The 21,528-nt window shown below is 36.5% G+C and overlaps 2 protein-coding genes across 2 annotated transcripts in view; one reads left to right on the forward strand and one right to left on the reverse strand.

Annotated features, from left to right (window-relative positions):
- Window positions 1–234: 234 nt before the first annotated feature.
- On the forward strand, window positions 235–6,056 carry LOC140150474 (replication protein A 14 kDa subunit-like). The gene is made up of 4 exons (XM_072172494.1): window positions 235–442; window positions 2,159–2,233; window positions 4,616–4,721; window positions 5,721–6,056. The coding sequence occupies exons 1-4, from the start codon at window positions 356–358 to the stop codon at window positions 5,807–5,809; spliced, it is 357 nt and encodes a 118-aa protein (XP_072028595.1). The 5' UTR covers window positions 235–355; the 3' UTR covers window positions 5,810–6,056.
- An 11,011-nt stretch (window positions 6,057–17,067) lies between these two features.
- The window catches only part of LOC140149629 (GATOR2 complex protein MIOS-like), a 59,999-nt gene continuing 55,538 nt past the window's right edge, over window positions 17,068–21,528 (reverse strand). The window contains exons 21-22 of the mRNA XM_072171709.1: window positions 19,537–19,639; window positions 17,068–18,278 (exon numbers count right to left, since the gene is read on the reverse strand). Of these exons, the coding sequence (XP_072027810.1) occupies window positions 18,170–18,278; window positions 19,537–19,639 (212 nt within the window). The 3' untranslated portion in view covers window positions 17,068–18,169. The remainder of the gene's footprint in view (window positions 18,279–19,536; window positions 19,640–21,528) is intronic.

Consider the following 21,528-nt stretch of genomic DNA (forward strand, 5'->3'; position numbering starts at 1 on the left):
AAAATGATAACGAGAACCATTTTAGGGACTCACTTATTTGCATATTTGATTGATTGGTTGACAGGTGTGTCAAAATATTATCCACTTTTAAAAGAATAATAATGATAAGATTAAAACATAATAAATAAAAAACATCATTCGGGTTTTTTTGATGGATGAAAATATATTTTTGCCGAGTATAAGTCTTGGAATTTCAAAACTTTAGAGCTGTATAGAGATGATGAACGAGGCTGATTGACCTCTGACCCCTCATTCCGCGCCATCTGCGATTGCGAAGAGAAACAAAGTTCAGATCACCAGTTTGCATTTCAATTCAGCTTGATTTTGTCGAATTTCTGGATTTTTCAGCATCAAAATGGACCAACCCAAGCCACGAGTCAACGGTTCAATGTTGCCAAAATATCAAGGACAGTGTGTGTGCTTGTTAGGCACAGTGAAAAATGTAAGTAAGCTTAACTTTAAGCATCATTCATGCATCATAATAGCCCGGGCCGGGCCCCCAACTCAACACAAAGTCAAAAGTTGACAACCATGAGCATGATGAGAGTTACCAAATCTTTGAAAGGCCCCCTTTGCAATGATAACAACGAGTAAACAAAATGGCTGGGAGAACTGAGAAAGTCGTGTTTTTTAAAAAATGTTTCATCGTGACGATCAGAAACCTCAAAAAACTCATTTTTTGGCCGATTTGGATGAAAATGGTGTCAAAATGCTCAGGAGATCATACTGCATCAAATAAGCCTGTTCCCTAAGAAATATGAAACATCACCCTTTTTAAAAGGCTGTTTAACCTACCCCTATTATTATATCATATTTCCGTTGTAGTAAAGGTAAAATCGGAAGTCATTATCGAACCCTGCTTGCAGACAGGGCTCGATTTAGAGGGGTTTTACATGCACAGATGCATGTAACATTGGTTGTGTGCATGTAACATTTTGCCTGCGCAAGATATTCAACCCATATTCAAGGATGATCTGAAGTGGTGCATGTAACTTTTATTTTCTAAATCAACCCCTGCTTGCAGGCACCATCCACCAGTGTTTACTCAGAGGCCATGTCGTAATTTTTGCCCAGTGAAAATTTTGACCTTTCGTATTGAAGATATGGAATTTTTTTCCCAAAACACAAAACAAATTAGGTCTTTTTGGGAAAAAAATCCATATCTTCAATATGAAAGGTCAAAATTTTCAATTAATTGCCGGCTTTTCCTCCCAGCTACATACACTTTAAAAATATGTCATTAGATTTATAAAATTTACTTGAGGACTGTTTTATATCAAAATGTGAAAAATATCAAATTTTAATAATTTGTCATAAAATTTGTATTATATCGTGAATTTCAAAAATGAAAATTATTTGATATCAGAAAGACATTCTTCGTATTCAGAATGCAATTCGATATGTCTGATGTGCTCTCATGTCCCACAAAAGTACTGTCGACACGCTCCAAACGCTCATTCCAGATCCCTTAACCCTTTGAACCCGACGAGCCGCCATAGTGGCTCACGGTAACCTGTACCGTAGTCCCGATGAGCCGCTATAGAGGCTTCTACCATGGTGTGTCAAGAACCTGAAGAGTCGCTAAAGCGGCTCACGTAACATCAGTTGCGATATGTTTTGTTTACATCAGAATCCTTTGGCTATCTGGGAGACCGGGGTTCAGGGGTCGGAGACCTTTTCTTTCGGCGTGGCGGGCAAAATGCTGAGGCGATTTTCGAGTGCATTAGGAAGCTCAGGGTTGGATGTATGGGACTATGTGGTAGGCCAGGGTTCAAAGGGTTAAGCAGCCTTTTCTTTACAGAAACACTGACATGATTTTGCATGTAAAATAGGCAATTCCCGGACATTGTAGACTTTGAGGGCCAGTCATAAAAAGTAATGACGGTCAACCTATATTTTTTCCAGCCAGAGGGATCAGGCAAGGGCTGATTTCAACCATCATAGCTGTCACTTAAAACTGAGTCACTTCTGTGAAGAAAAAATGATGTTTGCTTGGGTCAAATTTAGCAATTTTTTTTTTTATTAAGATTGTGACCAACAAATAGTCATTGTAGATGTAGACTCGTAGCCGTGACTACATGTATCTGTTGTAGCCATTCAACCCTGAAATTATGAAATTTGCAAACCTATAAAAAAGTATATTTAATTTTTTTTTCAGATTGATGGCAATGGTCAGTCTTTTGTCATGACTCTCAGCGATGGTGTAGATGTAGACGTATTTGTTCAGGACCCAGTAAGTTAACTAAACAACATTTAACTCAAATAAACAAAACATTCAACCTACTTATGCATCATTATTATGTTTTGATCAGTGTTTACTCAGAGGCCGTATGTCTCAATTTTGGCCCAGTGAAAATTATTTTTGTCTCACAAAAATTTGTAATGCTGTATTACAATTAGTGAATTTAGGGAATTACTGGGCCAAAATTGGCCAATTTGTGAAGAAAATGTTTCATTTGGTGCACCCAATTTCCAGAGAGAGTAAACACTGGTTTTGATGTATCCAAGTGTGAATGGATGCAAAACATTATATTGATCAAACTGGATGCTTGACGGCCAATATTTATTGGTAGCTAGAAAATATTGGACTAAAATATATGTCTTGTCCAATATCTAAAACTTATAGCTCGACCAGTAAATATTTTATATTGAGTTGTACATAATTATAAAATGAGGTACAGTATTTAAAATGAGGGTTTATACCAATTATTATATTGCTGTCTTTGGTGCATGCATGTACATTGCGGAATCTGAACCCTCCACCTTTGAATCTAGACTGCATTGATCCCCTCCCGCACATCGACATCGCCTGGCTAATAATTACTTTGTCAGCAGAGATACTAAAATAAATACCCAGGATCGATACACTTGAATTTGCTATGCACGAGTTTGATATGAGAAGAAAATCTTTGGATACCGGGGTAGAAAATGATGAATATCTCCCGTAAATGATTTTGTATAAAGAAACCAGATGTGTTCCCTTGCACTTGAATATATATTTTGAACAGATATGATAGTCGTTAGCTTGCGTCTTGAGAAAGAACCGTGCGTCTTGAGTCAAAAACTGACAATAATTGTGATTTATATGTGCCGAATTATATAGCGCAGTGTATAGGCCAATCGTTGAGGTAGTCAGTGTTCGATTTACCTGGATTCGCATCGCAAAATGCGAGTCATTTTTTACAAACTGCTACTCAACTACACAGACCAGTAGCAAAAAATGCGATCCAAAAAAATTGGGGAAAATGCCTACTTGCGACCGTGAACCACACTGATATACCATCATTTGCAAGTTACCATTTGTCTAAGTCAAAAATGCTTCCATAAATTCCATTTCCAAGAAAATCATCCACAAAAACATGACCCAAAAGTCCCCAAATCGTAATGTTTTCGCCATTAAACTAAATACAGTATCCTCCCTTATATGCAAATTTCCTTTTCATGACGTGTTGTGTTCCATACTTTTATGTATTACCAGATAACAAAAAACATGCATATTCATTTATGACGTCATAGAAGTAGCAATGTTTTTATGGGTGTATAGTTCAGTGGTGAGACAAAAATATCGTGTTTTCTTGGTGACAATCTTCCAAAATTACACAAGATTTTTAGGCTTTCATAGATTTCTCACATTATTTTAATGCTTCAGGTAGTAAATAAGTGAGTTTCCTCTACTCAAAAATGTAGGATTTCTCTTGATTACTGAAGGAAAATTTGTGTTTAGAAAGGGCACATATGATAATCAGCTAAGTTTAGGTGCCGAATTTTGAACCACATTCAGTCTGCAACACTGCAATTGCAAAACGTTGCCCCGGGACGTTGCCTCTCTACTATGTTCACTGGCCCATATGGTAAAGTTTCACATCATCTAGTAAATTTCCTTCCAAATCACAAAATTACCCAGTAATATTAAGCTTAACAAATGTTACAGTTTTCCATGCGTGGGTGGGGTATGTGGTAATCATTGTTGCAATTTCAAAACATGATCAGCTATCAGATGCATGGATGGGAAGGGCAATTTTATAACTAGAATAAGGTGGATTTTTCCAGAAGGCGAGGCCTTTCTCTTTTCCAATAGGGGCCTAAAGATGGTATCCATGCAGTGCTTGATTTTTGTCTATTTTTTTAAGCATTGAGTACCGGGATTGAGTAATCTGTGAGAAGACAAGAAAATACAAAAAAATCGATAAAATATGGTGAAAACAAACTGCTACTCAAAATTTTGGAATTGCTACTCAAATCTGAAAGTGAGTAGCAATTTTTGCTACACAAAAAAATAGATGAAAATCGAACACTGGAGGTAGTCTAAAAGAATATGACCTATGGCGTACGTGCTCAACCCACACATCAGCGAGGTCAGTAACCGGCTAATCGGGGCTATTGTCAGTAGCCTTAGTCAGATGTCCTTCGGCCCATTATGCGTCAAAACTATTAAACAGGTCGATACAAAATGGCCATGCGTGGCGGTGGATTCAACCTACCATGGCATTTCTGCCTGAAGATATTGGAGCGATGCCACTGTGTCCCGGTTGGTATGCCACTGATGTGCTCTAGAGATAAGACTTTCTTGGATTGGTTCATAATCATCAATAATATGCTATTTTTATTGTTGCAGCTACAAGATATGATTGAAGGTTTAACAGAAGTAGTTGGTGAAGTGGGTGCTGATGCAAGACAAATTCAATGTCAGCATTACATTAACCATGGAACAGTAGACTTTGGTAGGTACACTAGTACTCAGGGACCATGTGACAGGACATGGCTTCCACTCATTGTTGCTGGTTTACAAATTATCAACAGCAGCTTTGGAATTCAGAATTTTTTATGCATCTAGCAAAATAATCTGCTGTCAAAATATCTCTTGGTATATTCCACACATTTCAGTGTGTTAATCTATGACATAATGATGCTATTAATGCTAAATTCGACAGTTGAACAAGCACTTATAAAACTTTAATAGACCCTGGTACCAATCCCAGCACAGTTACATTTCCAGGATTGTGTAGCAAATTTATAAAATTGCAATCCAATGCTAAATTTGACAGTTGAACAAGCACTTATAAAACTTTGATTTATAGACCCTGGTACCAATCCCAGCACTGTTACAATACAGCATGTGGCTTGTCTTGTACAATGGGAAAGGAGCCTACATGTTTACCTCTTATAATATACTCTAGAAATGCCAACATAAATCATCAAAGAACAATATTATATCAGTATCAAAATCAGTAGGAACAGAAAGCGTATACATGGTGTACACATTCCAGGAAAATGTTTATTAGTTTGTTTGTTTGTTTATACTTGGACCAATTTAGGTAAAAGCAAGGATTGTGCAAATTCATCAGGAACTGGTATCCAGCAAATTCCTTCAGAGGTGGCTATATCTGTTCTTTTTGATTATCGCGTAAAAAGAACTGTTACCATTGAATGGGGTGCCAATGCCAATCAGAATCCCACGCCATAAACAGCACCAAATCGGTAGACTGCTGAAGAACCTTGCTGGAAACTATAGGAACTTAATCCTCGCAAAGATATTAGTAAATTTGGGAAAAATTTTTTAAATTCTTGTGAAGATGGTGAATATTCTACTTTAATTAGTGGGATATTAACAACATTGAATTTCAAAAAAGCTGCAACTTCCAAAATTTGTTTTGCTTGATTAAAATGAGCAAGGAACGCATAAATATTTTACTGAAGACAATTTCTTCTTTTCATTTCAGACTTGAATTTATATGATGAAGCTTGCAAGATGACACAGGAGTTTCCAGATTTCTACAAAGTAGGGGTGACTGCACCTCCACCACAATAAGGAAAACAATATTCTTTTGTATCTTGAAAAGAACAAAAACAAGAACTCTTTTGAGTACTAACTCACTGTCCGCATTGAAAGATAAAGCTGAAGGTGCTTCACTTGAAATAAGGACTGTATTCGTCAGAGATGTAAATCCTTTGGAAATTTCAGGAATTCTGGAAATGGGGCCATAAAATGTTCTGGAAATGTTAAAAACAATTAAATCATCCCTTTAATCCCTGCCATATACACTAGACGAGCCCCTATACATACACTACTCCAAGAAATTAGAGGAACAAACCTATATTTCATGTTTTCATCAAAGATAAAACTTAAATACGTTGACAAATTGGTTCAACTTCATTGCAGACAAATTCCATTGTTTGCTAGACATAATGACTAATGAAAAAATGTGTTTCTCCAATCAGCTGGTCCTCAGAGTATCGGAGTGTCCAATTGTCAAATGTTGGCATCATTTTTGCTTACAAAAGGTTCTCCAAACTTAAACAGTTTTGAAATCAAATTCTCCACAAATCATTCTTAAATGGTGCCTAGTAATGGGTATGACCTCCTCGGGCTGCTATACACTCTTCACAACGTCGAGGCCAGCTCTGGATCAGGGTTCGGATAGAATCCTGAGGAATGTTCATCCACTCTTCAATCAGAGCATCTCTTAGTGACTGGACATTGCCTGGAACTTGTTGCCGTTGTCTTACCCGTCTACCAAGCATGTCCCAAGCATGTTCTATTGGATTCAGGTCAGGTGACCTTGCAGGCCAGTCCAGAGTCTCAATTCCCTCATTGTCCAGGAAGTTCATCACAACACGAGCGATATGTGGACGGGCGTTATCCTGCATAAGAATGAAATTTTGACTAATTGCACGAGTAATGGGGACAACAACAGGTCTCAGTACCTCATCTCTGTATCTTACACCCGTCAGTGAGCCTCTGTCTATCACAATAAGGTCCGTACGTCCGTTCAAAAAGATCCCTGCCCAGACCATGACGGACCCACCTCCAAAATGATCAACTTCAACAATGTTACAGTTAGCATATCGTTCTCCTTGACGTCTCCATACCCTCACACGCCTATCATTGGTGGAAACAGTAAATCTGAACAGTACAGGGGTCCAATCACCATCTTGCCAATGTTGGTGATTTCTGGCAAAGTCCAATCTGGCTCTGCGGTGCCGTGGGATCAAAATGGGACCTGTTGCAGGTCTTCTAGCGTTCATTCCGTCTTCGTGCAAACGACTCCTTACTGTTTCATTGCTCATACGCACACCAGCCCCTCTGCGGAAGTCCATATTTATGGATCTTGCTGTACTCTGGCAGTTCCGACGAGCAAGCAACTGGAGATAACGGTCTTGCCGGGGGGTTGTGATACGTCTGCGGCCTTGGCCTGGGCTTCTGCCATACAGACCATCTTCCAGGTAGCGATGATATGCACGATTAATGACACTGGGGGATACCCCAAGCGGCTCAGCTGCATAACGCTGTGTGTGACCTTCTGCAAGCATCTGGACAACCCTAGCAACCTCAACCTCGGTCAATTCGCCATTAACAACATCCCACATGCTCAGAAGACTGAGCGGTACCAGTAGAAATTGGATTAACATGTTGGAATGAAGAAATCTGAGAAAAGCTTATGGAGTCTGCTTTACACAAAATCAGTGCTTTGAGTAAACACATGGATGTCCAAGGCCGTAAGTCCTTGAAGACAAGCATGATTTCACATTTGACTGTCCAGTATTGCTAAGAGTACAATAGGCTACACCTGGTATACAAATGACATGTCCTTGATGCTTTCTGTTGATGCAATACCCAGTTAAAGTTATTACATAACCTTGTTCCTCTAATTTCTTGGAGTAGTGTATTTAATGCAACCAAGCAAACCCCCAGTCACCTGGCTAAGGGCCAGATTGATTTTTAGGAAATCTGTTGCCCATAATTTACATTCCTGAGATAACTTTAGGTCTCTGACAATAATTATACACTTATATTTACAAAAGTCTTCACTTCACCAGATGAGGGGTGATCGAGATCGCTCCAGGAAGTGCAAGTATACTTGCTATCTTTTGTATTACAGTGCAGTCAGTACTTGCTCTTTATATGCATACTGCACTTTGTTACTTATATGACAAAACAGCTGTGAACAAAGAAACACAGGGACTTGTAGTGTGACTATGTCTACATGTAGTTGATATGAACTTACAGCCAGCACAATTTTGGTGCCGGCTAATTTTAGTAGCTGAGAGTGTATAAGGAGAGAGATTAAGAGATGAATTCGTCTGTGTAGGGAGATTAAGAGATGAATTTGTACGTGGTGTAGCTGTTCTCCCTCCTTCCGCACAGCTACACCACAGACGAATTCATCTTAATCTCCCCACACTGACAAATTCATCTCTTGCTGTTCTCTCAGGTAAAAAACACAACATCTTGGTTGTAACTTGTACATTTTCTGTGATTTCAAAGGTTTTTTTGTGCCGGTCGGTGACCAATATATTTCAGGTTCGTGCCGGTCGGAAAGACTTGGAACATTTTCAGTGTTTAGTATTTGCTCATTTGACAATTTCTGCTTTCTATATTGTACACAGATAGGCCTTGCACTAACTGCTCGATATGCAAATATACAAACAGTCGGGCCTGGTACTCTTCACACAAATTTTGTCCCATCTGGAGTTGAAGGTGAAGCATCAGCGGTGGTGGACGGCAGAGCCCACCACTCGGCTTTGGAGCCACCCACTCAGCTGCAATTTTTGCATTGGAGCCCACCACTCATAGTACAAAATTGCACAATTTTGTTGAATGTCCTGGCTACAACCCTGTATAAATTAAGGCCAGGGTGCACGCTTTCGATACTACAACTAGTGAAATATGCACGTCAACTTCAACTCCCAGTGGGTTACCTTAAAATTCCATCTACATGTACAAGCATATTTGCCTTTAAACAAAGGATTTTTTATGAAAGACAAATGGCAGACCCCCACAAAAATATTACAATAGATTGGTCTTATAATAATACATGTTTGTACAGCTACCTGTATCGGTAATGTTTTTGTGCAGGGTGTCTGCCTTTCGTCTCTTGCATATATTTTAGGCATATCATGTACATGTAGATGGAATTCCGTGGTATGTGATGTATTTAGAATTTATAAACATCTCAAAAAAAGTAACTAACCCCCTTAAATAATGACCATTATTCAAAAATGGGTGATTGTATTACAAATCTGTAAAATGTGTTGGAAGCAGAATTTATTTCTGCACATTTTGACACCTCATTTGCAGCAATTGACTAAATATTGACATCACAGCGTACATTTAAATCAATGTAACCCAAGATTTGAAAGTTGCAGTAAATTGTATTGAAAAGAAATCTGTGTAATGATATCTGAGTGTTTTTGTATTGTAAAAATTTGTATGTAAGTGCAACTTTCAAATCTGGACCTCACTACATTAAATTGACCGGTGTTTTATTGTTTTCTGGGCTATCGTATCAAATGAGGTGTCAAAATATGCAGAAATAAATTCTGCTTTCAACACATTTTACAGATTTGTAATACAATAGCCTGTTTTTGAATAGTGGCCATTATTTAAGGTGGGTTAGTTACTTTTTTGAGATGTTTATAAACTTGTACACTGGAAAACAACTTTCAGATTGGATTAAATGCAGAGCATATTTGACAATCGCCTTGCCTTGTCCGTTTCTAAAAGTTAGAAATGTAACTACAAAATAACACTGAGTAAGTCATATATCTTTCACATGTTATATTTTATTAGATACATTATTATGATATGTATAAGAAGTATTAAATCTGTGTAACGGCACAAAATACGGAGTGCATTGATAGTCTTATTAAAGTAGTTGTTGGTTTTTCTTTCTGGGTGAAAGCACCTGTACAAAACTGATTCATGATAAAGGATTAAATACAAAAATTTGCACTATACATGTAGTTTCATCAGCTCATAATCGGCGGGCCTTATAACATTGCGGATTAATATATATTTTATTTTGAGAATTGTCTTGGGAAATCATTAAATTCCAAGTCCTATGCAAAATCTAGACTGGACAAGTCACCTATATCACTCTTAACGTGGGTCTACTTTTCCGCAGAGTGATAGCAGCCTAACAATTCCCACCAATTACGAGCTGATCAAAATATAGTAAATTATGTGATTTAGCCTCACTTAGGGAACAAACAAAAATATTAATGAAGTCTGGAGCCTTGGAAATGAAATTAGTTTAGGGGGGTTGGGCAGTAAAAACCGTTGTCATTTGTCCCCTGAACATGTTAAAAGCAAAACCTCCTATGTAACCTGTTGGCAGTTTTGTTTTAAACATGTTCAGGGGCCACAAGCACATTATTTCCTGCCCAACAATGCTGTGCTCTTAAAAACATGTTATTTTGCCCCCACTTCTGGTTTCATTACAGATGGGAAGGGTCAGGTCAGCTATGGAATGAAACTGGTTACATTTATAGGGCTTCCTCTGTTTTGTTCCCTTTTTTATTAATTGTTTCATTGTTTTGGATACACAATTAGAAATTAAAACGGACACATACTGCACACAAAAATTGACTACACTTAAAACAAAAGCAATATCCTAAAAAAATTAACATAAATTATCAAATAAAGAAATTAATAAGTCGAGAATTTTGTTCAGCGTATTTTGATGTACCTCGTTCGGCAAATTGTGATTTTATTTCCCCAACTTGTACAAATTTGAATGAAAAAGAGCATTTCATAAGTGACAAATTTTACTTTCAAAACACCAATTATGAGCACAGCGAGTGACTGTTGATCTGTCATGGTGTAATGAACCTGTTACATCAGGCCAGTGGGAATCGTCCTGAAGGAGGAAATGTCTAAATTTGTCACTTTTGAAAAGCTCTTTTTTCATTCAATACAAATTTTCAGGAGTAAAATCACAAACTGGATGCCGAATGAGGTATCAAAATATGCAGAACAAAATTCTCCATCCATTGATTATTTTGGTAAGTTAGGTCTAGTGTCTGCTTTGGTTTTAAGAGTACACATACTCTTTGTGCACAGTATTATATAGAATACGATTTGATAAGGTAGTGATGATTGTAAGGGAACAAACCAAAAGATCAATAAAGCCCTGTGAACAAAACTTGGTTCACTCAGGAACAGTGGTTAACCATCTTTGATTATGTTTCATGTTACTTCCACTAAAAACATTAATGTTATTCTGTTAGAAGACAAGGTTGCTATGTCGGCACGCATAGTAGGTGATAAAATTGGTTTTCCAAGTAAAGTGTTGGATGCGTGCCGAATGCGTCCAACACTTTACTTGCGTGCGTCCAACACTTTACTTATGTGTGTGGCACGCATCCAACACTTAACTTGGAAAACCACTTTTATCAAATGTTATTCTGACCCATTTGTTACAGTTTAGGGAGGGTTCAGCTTTGTAACAAAATTTGTTTTGGGGGTTTCATCAATCTTGGTTTATTCCCCAAGTTGACTTTGATAATTTGACAGGTGAATATTCCATCCATCACACTGGGCTATTCCAGTTGAAATCCACCCACCCCCTATGGAAAACATCACCTTAATCTTCCACAGGGAGTAGGAAATTCAAATGGGATTACCTATATAGGTAGCTCCATTTGAAATCTACACCTGTGTGGAAGATCAAGGTATATGTCTTCCATAGGGGGTGTATGGATTTCAACTGGAATAGCCCAATCTGATTTGGCCACTCTTTTCAGATTCACACAATCTGACCTCTCTGGTAAATCCCAAATGCCATTAGACCCTTGTGATGGTGTCATTGATCCATACATCTTTATACTACACAATGCAACAGTGTTCGAAGTGCACAATGAAGATGTGCATATTGACGAATTGCACAGTTAAGATGCGCCCATCAGGGTCCACCTAAATGATGAAGTTATAGTGGAGTTCAATAGAGGTTATCCACTTTACTCATGTGTGACTTTTAACAAAAGCCGCTGATTCCCGTAGTATTCCTCATTCAAACCAATTCAATGCACGACCTCGGATGGAGTTACCTGCATGACTTTGGCTGGCTATTTTGAAACAGTCATGGTTGCACATGCAGGTACTTCTTTTGAAAGTCCTAAACAAGGTATATCAGTCGTTGATAGGATATGCAGCTTATAGAACATGGATAACCTCTATAAAAGCTCCAATTCGCCAGCGCATTGTTGCGTGTAAGCCAGTTATAACTTATTAGTATGTCAAACCATGATCAAAACGCTAGTCACACAAAGTATGGCATTTCCCATTCCAAAAGATGTGTGATCCATTTACCAAAGGGTTACCATTTTATACCATGAAAAAGTCAATCAAGATGAATGCAAAGAAATTAATAGCCTACAAGGGCTATCCTGGTTAATGTTTACATTATCATTTACATTGTCATTTTCATGGTATAATTACTCAGACACATAAAATGACATCATAAAAGAGGATATAGGCTATCCCAGTTGAAATCCATACATCTCTATTGAAGAAATCTTAATCTCACTCCCACACAGGTTGGTGGTGTAGATTTCAAATGGAGTTCACACTCCGTGTGGAAGATTAAGGTCGTGTCTTTCATATAGGGGGTGTAACAGATAAAGCGCAATGGTTACTTCTGCAGCCATTTATGTCCTAGCTGTTATAAAATATCTGGGAAATAGGCAGAATATTGACATGAATTAGGCAAAAAAGATATGGACGTATCAAAGCTGCCGCCCACATGTCTTGGAGAAATTGGCCAATTAAATTTTTTGTTTCCCATTTTTAAAAGAAAAAAAAGGTTTGTAAAAATATATTTTAAATGTATTGGTTGGAAGAATTGTGTAAATAACTTGAATTACTGAAAAAATTTCATTATGTGTTGAAGAATGCAAGTTTTGACAGTTCCGAGCATCTGAATCTAAGCTTATTTTGACTGAGTTTGAGACGGAGGGGGGAAACCCCATTCCGCAAATAAAAATCTTTGCAAGCTTTGAAACATGCTTCCTTTTGGCCTTAGGCCAAAAAAATTGTATGATTGGCGTAACCCGACCAACCCTAAATATATGCATGACCCTAGACTTTTTTTATTTATTAGCAAAAAAAAAAATTCAAAGGCCTTTATCATACGCAATGTACAGCTTAAAATTTGTGTGTGTAAATTTTTTTTTTTAATTGCCGACCGACCTACCCTAATTTTTCTTTTTTTTATGTTACACCAATCACACCATTTTTTTAGGCCTTATATGATTAGAGGTTAATAACTGCGCATCGGTTATTTGGAGGGCATTGTGAAAATCTAAACATTTTGCCTTTGGAACCGAGGAATATCCCGAGGCGTAGCCCGAGGGATATTCCGAGGTCCAAAGCAAAATGTTTAGATTTTTCACAATGCCTGACTATATATTACCGATGCAAAGTTATTAACCTCATTCATTCGTCACTTTAATCTCTTCAGCTTACAAAATAACACAAAATTTTGCTCAAAAGTTTATAAAAATAGATGATTTTTACATCTTCCCTTTCCAAAAATCGATCAGGCTAATACAGGACGACCAATAACAAAAGTGCGTATCACAATCTGTGCAAATATGGTAGCGCGCAATCCAAACACGGCAGCCAGCGCGAGCGCAGTTTGTTCAGCGCACAACAACACGCAAACGCCGGTCAATTGTGTGCGCCATTGGAACAATTACGCATTTTGCGGTCAATTGTGAGATATTAATGACCTCGATTTGCGTTCGGCGTTTTCACAAATAACTAAATGTAAATGGATCGCACACATCGCGTTTATTAATGAGGTTATGAATGGATAATAAGCATCTCTTGAAAATTAGGGCAATTACTTCAGAGCTAAACAATGCTATGGCAGTGCCGGGGGCAGTGCGTCATACATTTATATAAATAAACATTCAATATTAGGCAAAAAAAAGGTTTGTCTCAAAGCTCACCAGTGGTTTGAAAACAAATGTGAAATGTGATTTTTTTTTTTTTTTTTAATTCCCGACTTGGTATTATGAGGTGAAAAATCTGATTTTTGCCCAATTTTTCCGGAATAAACTATAAAAAAAAATTTTTGTTTGAAATAAAAAAATTTCAAATTGAGACGAACCTTTTGAGACAAACCTTTTATTTTTTGAGCCTAACATGAAAATTTTACATTTCAGTTTAGAAAAATAATGCTGCTTTAATGTTAACTACAGCAAGCTATAGCAAATCAATTTCACATCTGTGACTGATATTCAAAAAATTGATTCTTCCTAGCTACTTTCTTGAAAGGTCCGTCAATTATTTTTTCTTGAAAAAGAATACATGCTTAATTTTTTCTTAAAATTTTGTAAAGCAAAATTATAATCTGATTGAAAAACCTGATATGAATTGTGAGGATTTGTTACATATAAAAATAATGATTCTAAATTCTCATAAACTGAGAATAATTTTTTCTCAATGTTATTTTTTTTTAAATATAATTAGTGTTATGCCCTCATCAGGCTAAAAAGCCAGTGAGCATTACTGCTGGTCTGATGATCTGCAAGAGGGCAGCATCAAAGAGGAAAGTCAGCAAGATGGACTCAATGCTGACGTTAACATAAACCCATCCCTCCTAGATGCATATGGCATTCATTAAAGCCTTAATGTACGATCTTATAATATGAAATTGGTTAATTTTTTTCACACCTGATTTTTTTTGCATATTTGTAATGTTTACACATGTCCCAACTTGCACCTAAATGGAATCGGCAAAATTTGTTGTCTTTGTAAGTCAACAGAGCAAAGTTCGACATATCATAATTTAAAAATTATGATAATATGTCCTCCCATAGGACTGCATGTTAAATGGCCAAAATAACTAGTAGGGTTTCTTTCACTTTACCTTTTTATTTCAACTTAAAATGGACAGCAACCCTTCCGGGCAGTTATTACTAATATTATTTCAACATTTTGAATAAAGAATAACAAAATTAAAATTTGACAGAAATCGTACATTAAGGCTTTAACAAGTCTTAAAAACTGTCACAGATGTGGATCAGTGTAACATTTAAAATGTATGTATTATGTCTCTATTGAACTTTTAATTTCAAAAACTGATATCATCATTCTGAAATTGTGCACTAAATCTTTTTAACCTGTTCATGCACAGCTCTTTATCAACATAAAAAGTCAGGTGGGGAATGTGATGCCACTTCAACAAATTGGTCAATGATAAGATGACAATATTTGCTACATCAATCCCCAGGGGGGTCACTCCTATTTTGGCCTGTACACCATCCGCAATAATCAACTTTTGAAAAGCACCCTAAACAAGGATTTACCCCTTGGCTAAAGCAATACCCTAAACAGGTAAACACGCCCTTGTTTTCACACCCTAATCAGGGATCATACCCTAAATTTCATTTTTTCGCGTATTAGCCAGTGCAATTTTGCTACCCTTTTTCCCGATTTTTCATGTTTTTGACACCCTAAACACGATACGCGCGTATTGTGCCTACCCACGAAAAACTACCCTTTTTACGCATTTTTATTATCGCGGATGGTGTACAGGCCACAATGGGAGTGACCCCCCCGGGCATCAATCATACATCCATATTTACATACTTGTGCTATACATCGTTATTGGGTAGGAAAAATCTCATATGTACTTAGGGCCCTTGAACATGTTTAAAACAAAACTGCCATGAGGTTACATAGGAGGTTTTGCTTTAAACATGTTCAGGGGCCAATGACACATTGGGAGGTTTTTTCTGCCTAACGACGATATTAACCAACCCATGCAACAGAACATGAAAAAAGTCATCAGGCCATATACTCACATCATATAGAATGGATGAAGAATATAAAAATGCATAAATTTCAAATCAAACCATTTAAGGGGGTACTACTACACCCCTCGATAAATTTGTGCCTATTTTTGCGTCTTTCTCAAAAACTAATAACACAGTGGTAACAAAAGTTATGTATATTATAGGGGCAAGAATCCAATTACTACACTGAAATTTCAGTGACCCAAGACAAGTGGTTTGTTATTTATGATAAGAAATAAGGTACAGCTAGCATGTACCTCGTTTCCTATCATATATACTAAACCGCTTGTCTTGAGTCACTGAAATTTCAGTGTAGTAATTGGATTCCTTGCCCCAATAGTATACATAATTTTGATTACCAATGTGTTATTATTTTTTGAGAAAAATGCAAAAATAGTCACATATTTACCACAGGGGTGTAGTACCCCCTTAAGGGATCTGGAATGAGCGTTTTGGGCATTTCGACAGTATTTTTGTGGGACATGAGAGCACATCAGACGATTTAATTGCATTCTGAATAATGAAGAATTTTTGAAATTCACGATATACTGTAATATTTTATGACAAATTATTAAAATTTGATATTTTTCACATTTTTGATATAAAACAGTCCTCGAAGTAAATTTTATAAATCTAATGACATATTTTTAAAGTGTATGTAGCTGGGAGGAAAAGCCGACGATTAATTGAAAATTTTGACCTTTCATATTGAAGATATGGATTTTTTTCCCAAAAAGACCTAATATTTTTTGGTGTTTTGGGAAAAAAAATTCCATATCATTTTTTTGAAATTCACGGTATAATACAAATTTTATGACAAATTATAAAAGTTGATATTTGTCACATTTTTTATATATAACAGTCCTCGAAGTAAATTTTATAAATTTAATGATATATTCTTAAAGTGCATGTAGCATGTAGCTGGGAGGAAAAGTCGATGATCAATTGAAAATTTTGACCTTTCATATTGAAGATATAGATTTTTTTCCAAAAAGACATAATTTTTTTTTGTGTTTTGGGGAAAAAATCCTTATCTTCAATACAAAAGGTCAAAATTTTCAATTGATCATCAGCTTTTCATCCCACCTACATACACTTAAAGTATAAATCATCAGATTTATAAAGTTTACTTCAAGTACTGTTAAATATCAAAAATATCAATTTTTAATGATTTGCCATAAAATGTGCAGTGTATTACATTGCGAATTTCAAAAAATCAAAATTATTTGATATCAGAAGGACATTCTTCTTATTCAGAATGCAATTTGATATGTCTGATGTGCTCTAATGTCCCACAATAAATACTGTCCAAACGTTCATACCCCTTCCCTTAAAGGGATAGTCTGTGGTGTTTTTTTTCAACATTTTCAACTTTGGCCTGAGTGGATCAGATCAGGTCACATCTTCTTATTACCAATTACATAAACCTGTAATATAATGTATTGTACGTTCCTCAACTGTTAGGAGTAACCTTTATTTTGGTTGTGCAGGTATTTTTACACGCAGGCAAGCATACACTTTAAATCAAAGTTTACCAACTCGGGCGCATGGCAATAATAATCCGAGTATAAAATATTTTGCCCTCCACGAGCCACACACAAACATGGCCGAGATTCTTCTCTTTGGGTCTATCATCTCTTTGGTGGTGACCATCTTCCCCTATGGGCTTAATTAATAGCAAATAATTTCATACTGTTTCAGTTTTTGGTAGACCTTGGAGAGTTCATTGCCAAAAATAGCATTTCACCACTCTCACTGTACTTGGGGAGGTACCAGCCTTTTTATTTAAACATTTCCAATAGATTTTTCTCCAAATTATGACTTGGCTTGATGACTCAAAATATAAACTAGCCGTGTATCAAAATTTCAGTTCCTTCAACCACCTCAACGAGAAAATGAGTTTTGCCTGTCAATTGCTAAATGAGTTTGATCATTATGTCAAAAGCATTAATATTGTTCATCCCAGGAGAAAACTAAACTGCCTGTCCAAAAAGACAGATGCATGGGTAGCTATAGTTTGTTCGGCTTATGTAAGGCGGAAAAATACACCATGTATTGATATAGAATGGCGTGCACACAGTTGGTCACAGTACTTACGCTAGTTGTGCGTTGAGTAATGCGTGACTGGTGTACGCTTATGTGAATTTACTCGAGCGTGAGTTTGGACTTTATTAACATGTGCAGTAACAAAAGCCGAATAATTTCCGCCTTAATATATAAGCCGAACAAACTTTAGCTAATAACTGCATGGCCACTACTGCCTTTCTTTCAATGCCTTGGATTGGTCAATTATATGATCATACATCTGACTAACCAATCAAAATGGAGCTTCTAGATCTCTCAACAATTTCAAGCTTAATCCCCTTCAGCCCTATACTGACTCTTCTTACCATATCTCTGATTGGTTCAATACATGATCCTCTTTGTCACCATCAAAATAGCTCTTAGAGGCAGATAATTCAACCCGTAGTGCCCACGAGGTTTATAAGACACCTTTATAGAGCCTCCCAGTAAATAATTCATATAGAGTTCATGATCTATACTTGTATTTTATTTCAATTCGTAACCTTGTGTTTCCCATGTGTCATGATGCCTGGGATGTTGGAATGCTTTCAGCTGACAACACGGTTCCTACTGAGTCCATCTGCATACAGTGACATACACAACCCGTTACCGCACATTCTCGATGATCCCTGTAAATAAAACACAACAACATGGATAAAAAAGTTATAAATAAACTTTTCATATAATCACAGCTTATTAATAATAATTACATATACATAATGGAATTTAGTATTATCTTTTGTTTTTGTTGAAAAATATACAAAAACAAAAGATAATACTAAATGCCATTATATGTAATTATATTATGAATCACATATACTATTATAACCTGTGAAGTGTCTATCATGATACACACATGACCATATTAAAATGGGCTGTAATGTCAGCAATGTCATTTTCTGAGATATTCAAAATAAGCCTTACATTGGTATATTGCATGTCCCTGTTGCTTTTTTGCAAGGTAGGAACTAATCCTTTGTTTTCTGTTGTCTTTTGATAAGCTCTGCCGACATTACAGCCCCATGTGTTATGGATGGTCACATATTATATTTACATATAATATGGACAGGACACAGAAATAGTGAAGGAGAATCCGGCCTCTCTATATATAGATGAATCCGACGAGCCACATTCCTACACCTCACTGGCGGCCATAGCTGGGGGCCATCCATCCATTTTACGCGACGCCCGTATCATAGGCGTGCAGTGTTTACCACACCCATGATGTGGCGCAAGTGGTACGCGCTCCGATGCGCTCGTGATAGTGGGCATCTTGGATCGCGATCCAAACGAACTAAGCTAGTTTGGCGCGGATGGCCCCCAGCTATGGCCGACTTAATTCTGACCATCACTTGGCTTATACAAGTTATACAGAATAGAATGGAAAAAGAGAGCATTTCATAAGTGATAAATTTGGACTATTTCCTCCTTCAGGGTGATTCCTTCTGACTATTCTAACAGACTCATTATAGCGTGACAGATCAGCACTCACTCACTGTGCTCATAATTAGCATGTTTCAAGAGAAAAGGTCTAGGTAAATTCTGTCACTTTTGAAATGCTCTCTTTTTCCATTCAATTGGGTATAACTTCATATTTTCATATTGTGCCATATGAGATCAAAATACGCTGAACAAAATTCTCCATCAGACTACTTCAGATAGATACATGGCTGACAAAACAATATTTAATTCTATAAACTATGATTTGGTTCACCTCAAGTTCGGTAGTGACGTCAATGCTATTTTGTGGTTGCCCCGCAAGCATGGCGACAAACCCCTCCTGTACAAATGCGTGTGCATTTAACTTTATGTGCACGATTCGATACTGCGGTGAGCAAAATACGCACGTACATCACTACCGAACTTGAGATAAACCAAATTATATACCTGAACCATTCTGTAAGGTGATTAGCATGACCACCATGCCTACAAGACTGGCACCATGTGAACCATTTAGAAAAGTCTGTCTGTTTGTCGGAACTGGAAGGATCTGAAATGAAAAAAACATGGAAGATTATGTGAGTGTTTGGTTACAATAATAATGGTACTACAAATTTGGATTTGTATAAAAGAATTTTGTATTCTCTCTAATTAACATCCGGGGGCGTTGCATTTTCCAAAATTGGGGCCATCACTCTGGATGGAGACACACTTGGGTCCTGATGGGACCAGGCTTAGTTAAAAAGGTCTTTTTCACAATGATAATTCCCATTAAAAACATCACTAGTACAGTACTTTTATACTGTCTGGCAGTCAATTACAGTGCTCACAAACAACAATAATTATGCAGTTTGTAAATTAGGTGGCACAACAAAGGTTGTAAATATAAAGAATATGCAAATAAGCTCATTAATATTTATTAATAGGTCGCATGTCATAAGTTGGGTACAATTTCCATTACATGGTTAAAAATGACAAAAAATTTATTTTTTGATATGTTGTATATATTGACAACCTCTAATAATTAACACCATTTTAAACCTTAACACATGCTTAATTTTTGAGATAATGCTTAATTATTAATTAATTAATACACAGGTGTCTATGTAAATCTCAATTTTCAAATGTGTTTTTCTCAAATCGGACCTCAATTACAAAAATGACTCTAAAATTTTTATTTTATGCAAGAATGTCATCAGATTTTGAGGATATGTTCTCAATACATCAGTGCTTCAAATAAACTATCTGAAATAATTGTACGTATGTTAATTACATTGTGAAGGTCAATGACATTTTTACGAGTAATTAGCGAGACGGTTATTCTATTGTTGAGGAAATGAATATCAAGAAGAGATATGTACATTAGCATGTTGCTAAAAATACTGAAATTCAACTAGGATTTCATTAAAATGAAAATAAAAATGAAAAATGGAACATAATACCCTTTAAGGTGGTACTACACCCCTTAATAAATTTGTGACTATTTTTGCATTTTTCTCAAAAAATAATAACACACTGGTAACAAAAGTTATGTATACTATAGGGGCAACAAATCCAGTTACTACACTGGAATTTTAGTGACTCCAGACAAGCGGTACGTTATTTATGATAAGAAAAGAGGTACTGCTAGAATGTAACTCATTTCTTAACATATATAACGTACCACTTGTCTTGAATCACTGACATTTCAGTGATGAGGTAATTGGATTCCTTGCCCCTATAATATACATAACCTTTTTTTACTAGTGTGTATTTATTTTTTGAGAAAAATCCAAACTTAGTCACAAAATTTATCATGGGGTGTAGTGCCACCTTAAGTAGTCAGTAATTGTTTTAGTTGTACAAATTCAACATTCAAAGCTGTCAATACATCATACCCTCACTAGATTTGAAAAAGTAACCAGTAGTTTTGACATGCTGACATGTGAATTTTCACATAGGCCCTATTGCACACTCCCGCATCCGCCTGCTCCACATCCGCCTGCTCCTCCACCCCTGGCATTTTTCATTTCAACTGATGTGATTTTTTTACTGAATAATGTATAATTATATGCTTCAGTAGACTGAAAGAGTATAGAATTAGGCTTAAAATGAGGTATCAACCACTGCTGTAGAATATGGGGTTACGGAAAGGCCATCAAATTTGTATCGCAATTTTCAGAAAAGTGTAATCCCTCCACCCTTTTTGCATACCCAACTTAGGACATGCGACCACTATGCAAAAAACCTAACACAAACCTATACAGCACAAGAGGTGATCATAATCTATCATTCTACCAAGTTTGATATAAAGTTGTGAGCATACTACACAAATTTATCTGATGAGCTAGAGTTTACAAAGTGCCAATATTTGAAAACTCAAGCCTGACTCAGGCATGAGAATTTTCAGTTTTAAAACTGAATTCAGTTTTTTTTTAGTCAAAATTTCCACAACTTTAT

The sequence above is a fragment of the Amphiura filiformis genome, chromosome 4 (assembly GCF_039555335.1).
Source record: "Amphiura filiformis chromosome 4, Afil_fr2py, whole genome shotgun sequence".
Classification (NCBI taxonomy): domain Eukaryota; kingdom Metazoa; phylum Echinodermata; class Ophiuroidea; order Amphilepidida; family Amphiuridae; genus Amphiura; species Amphiura filiformis.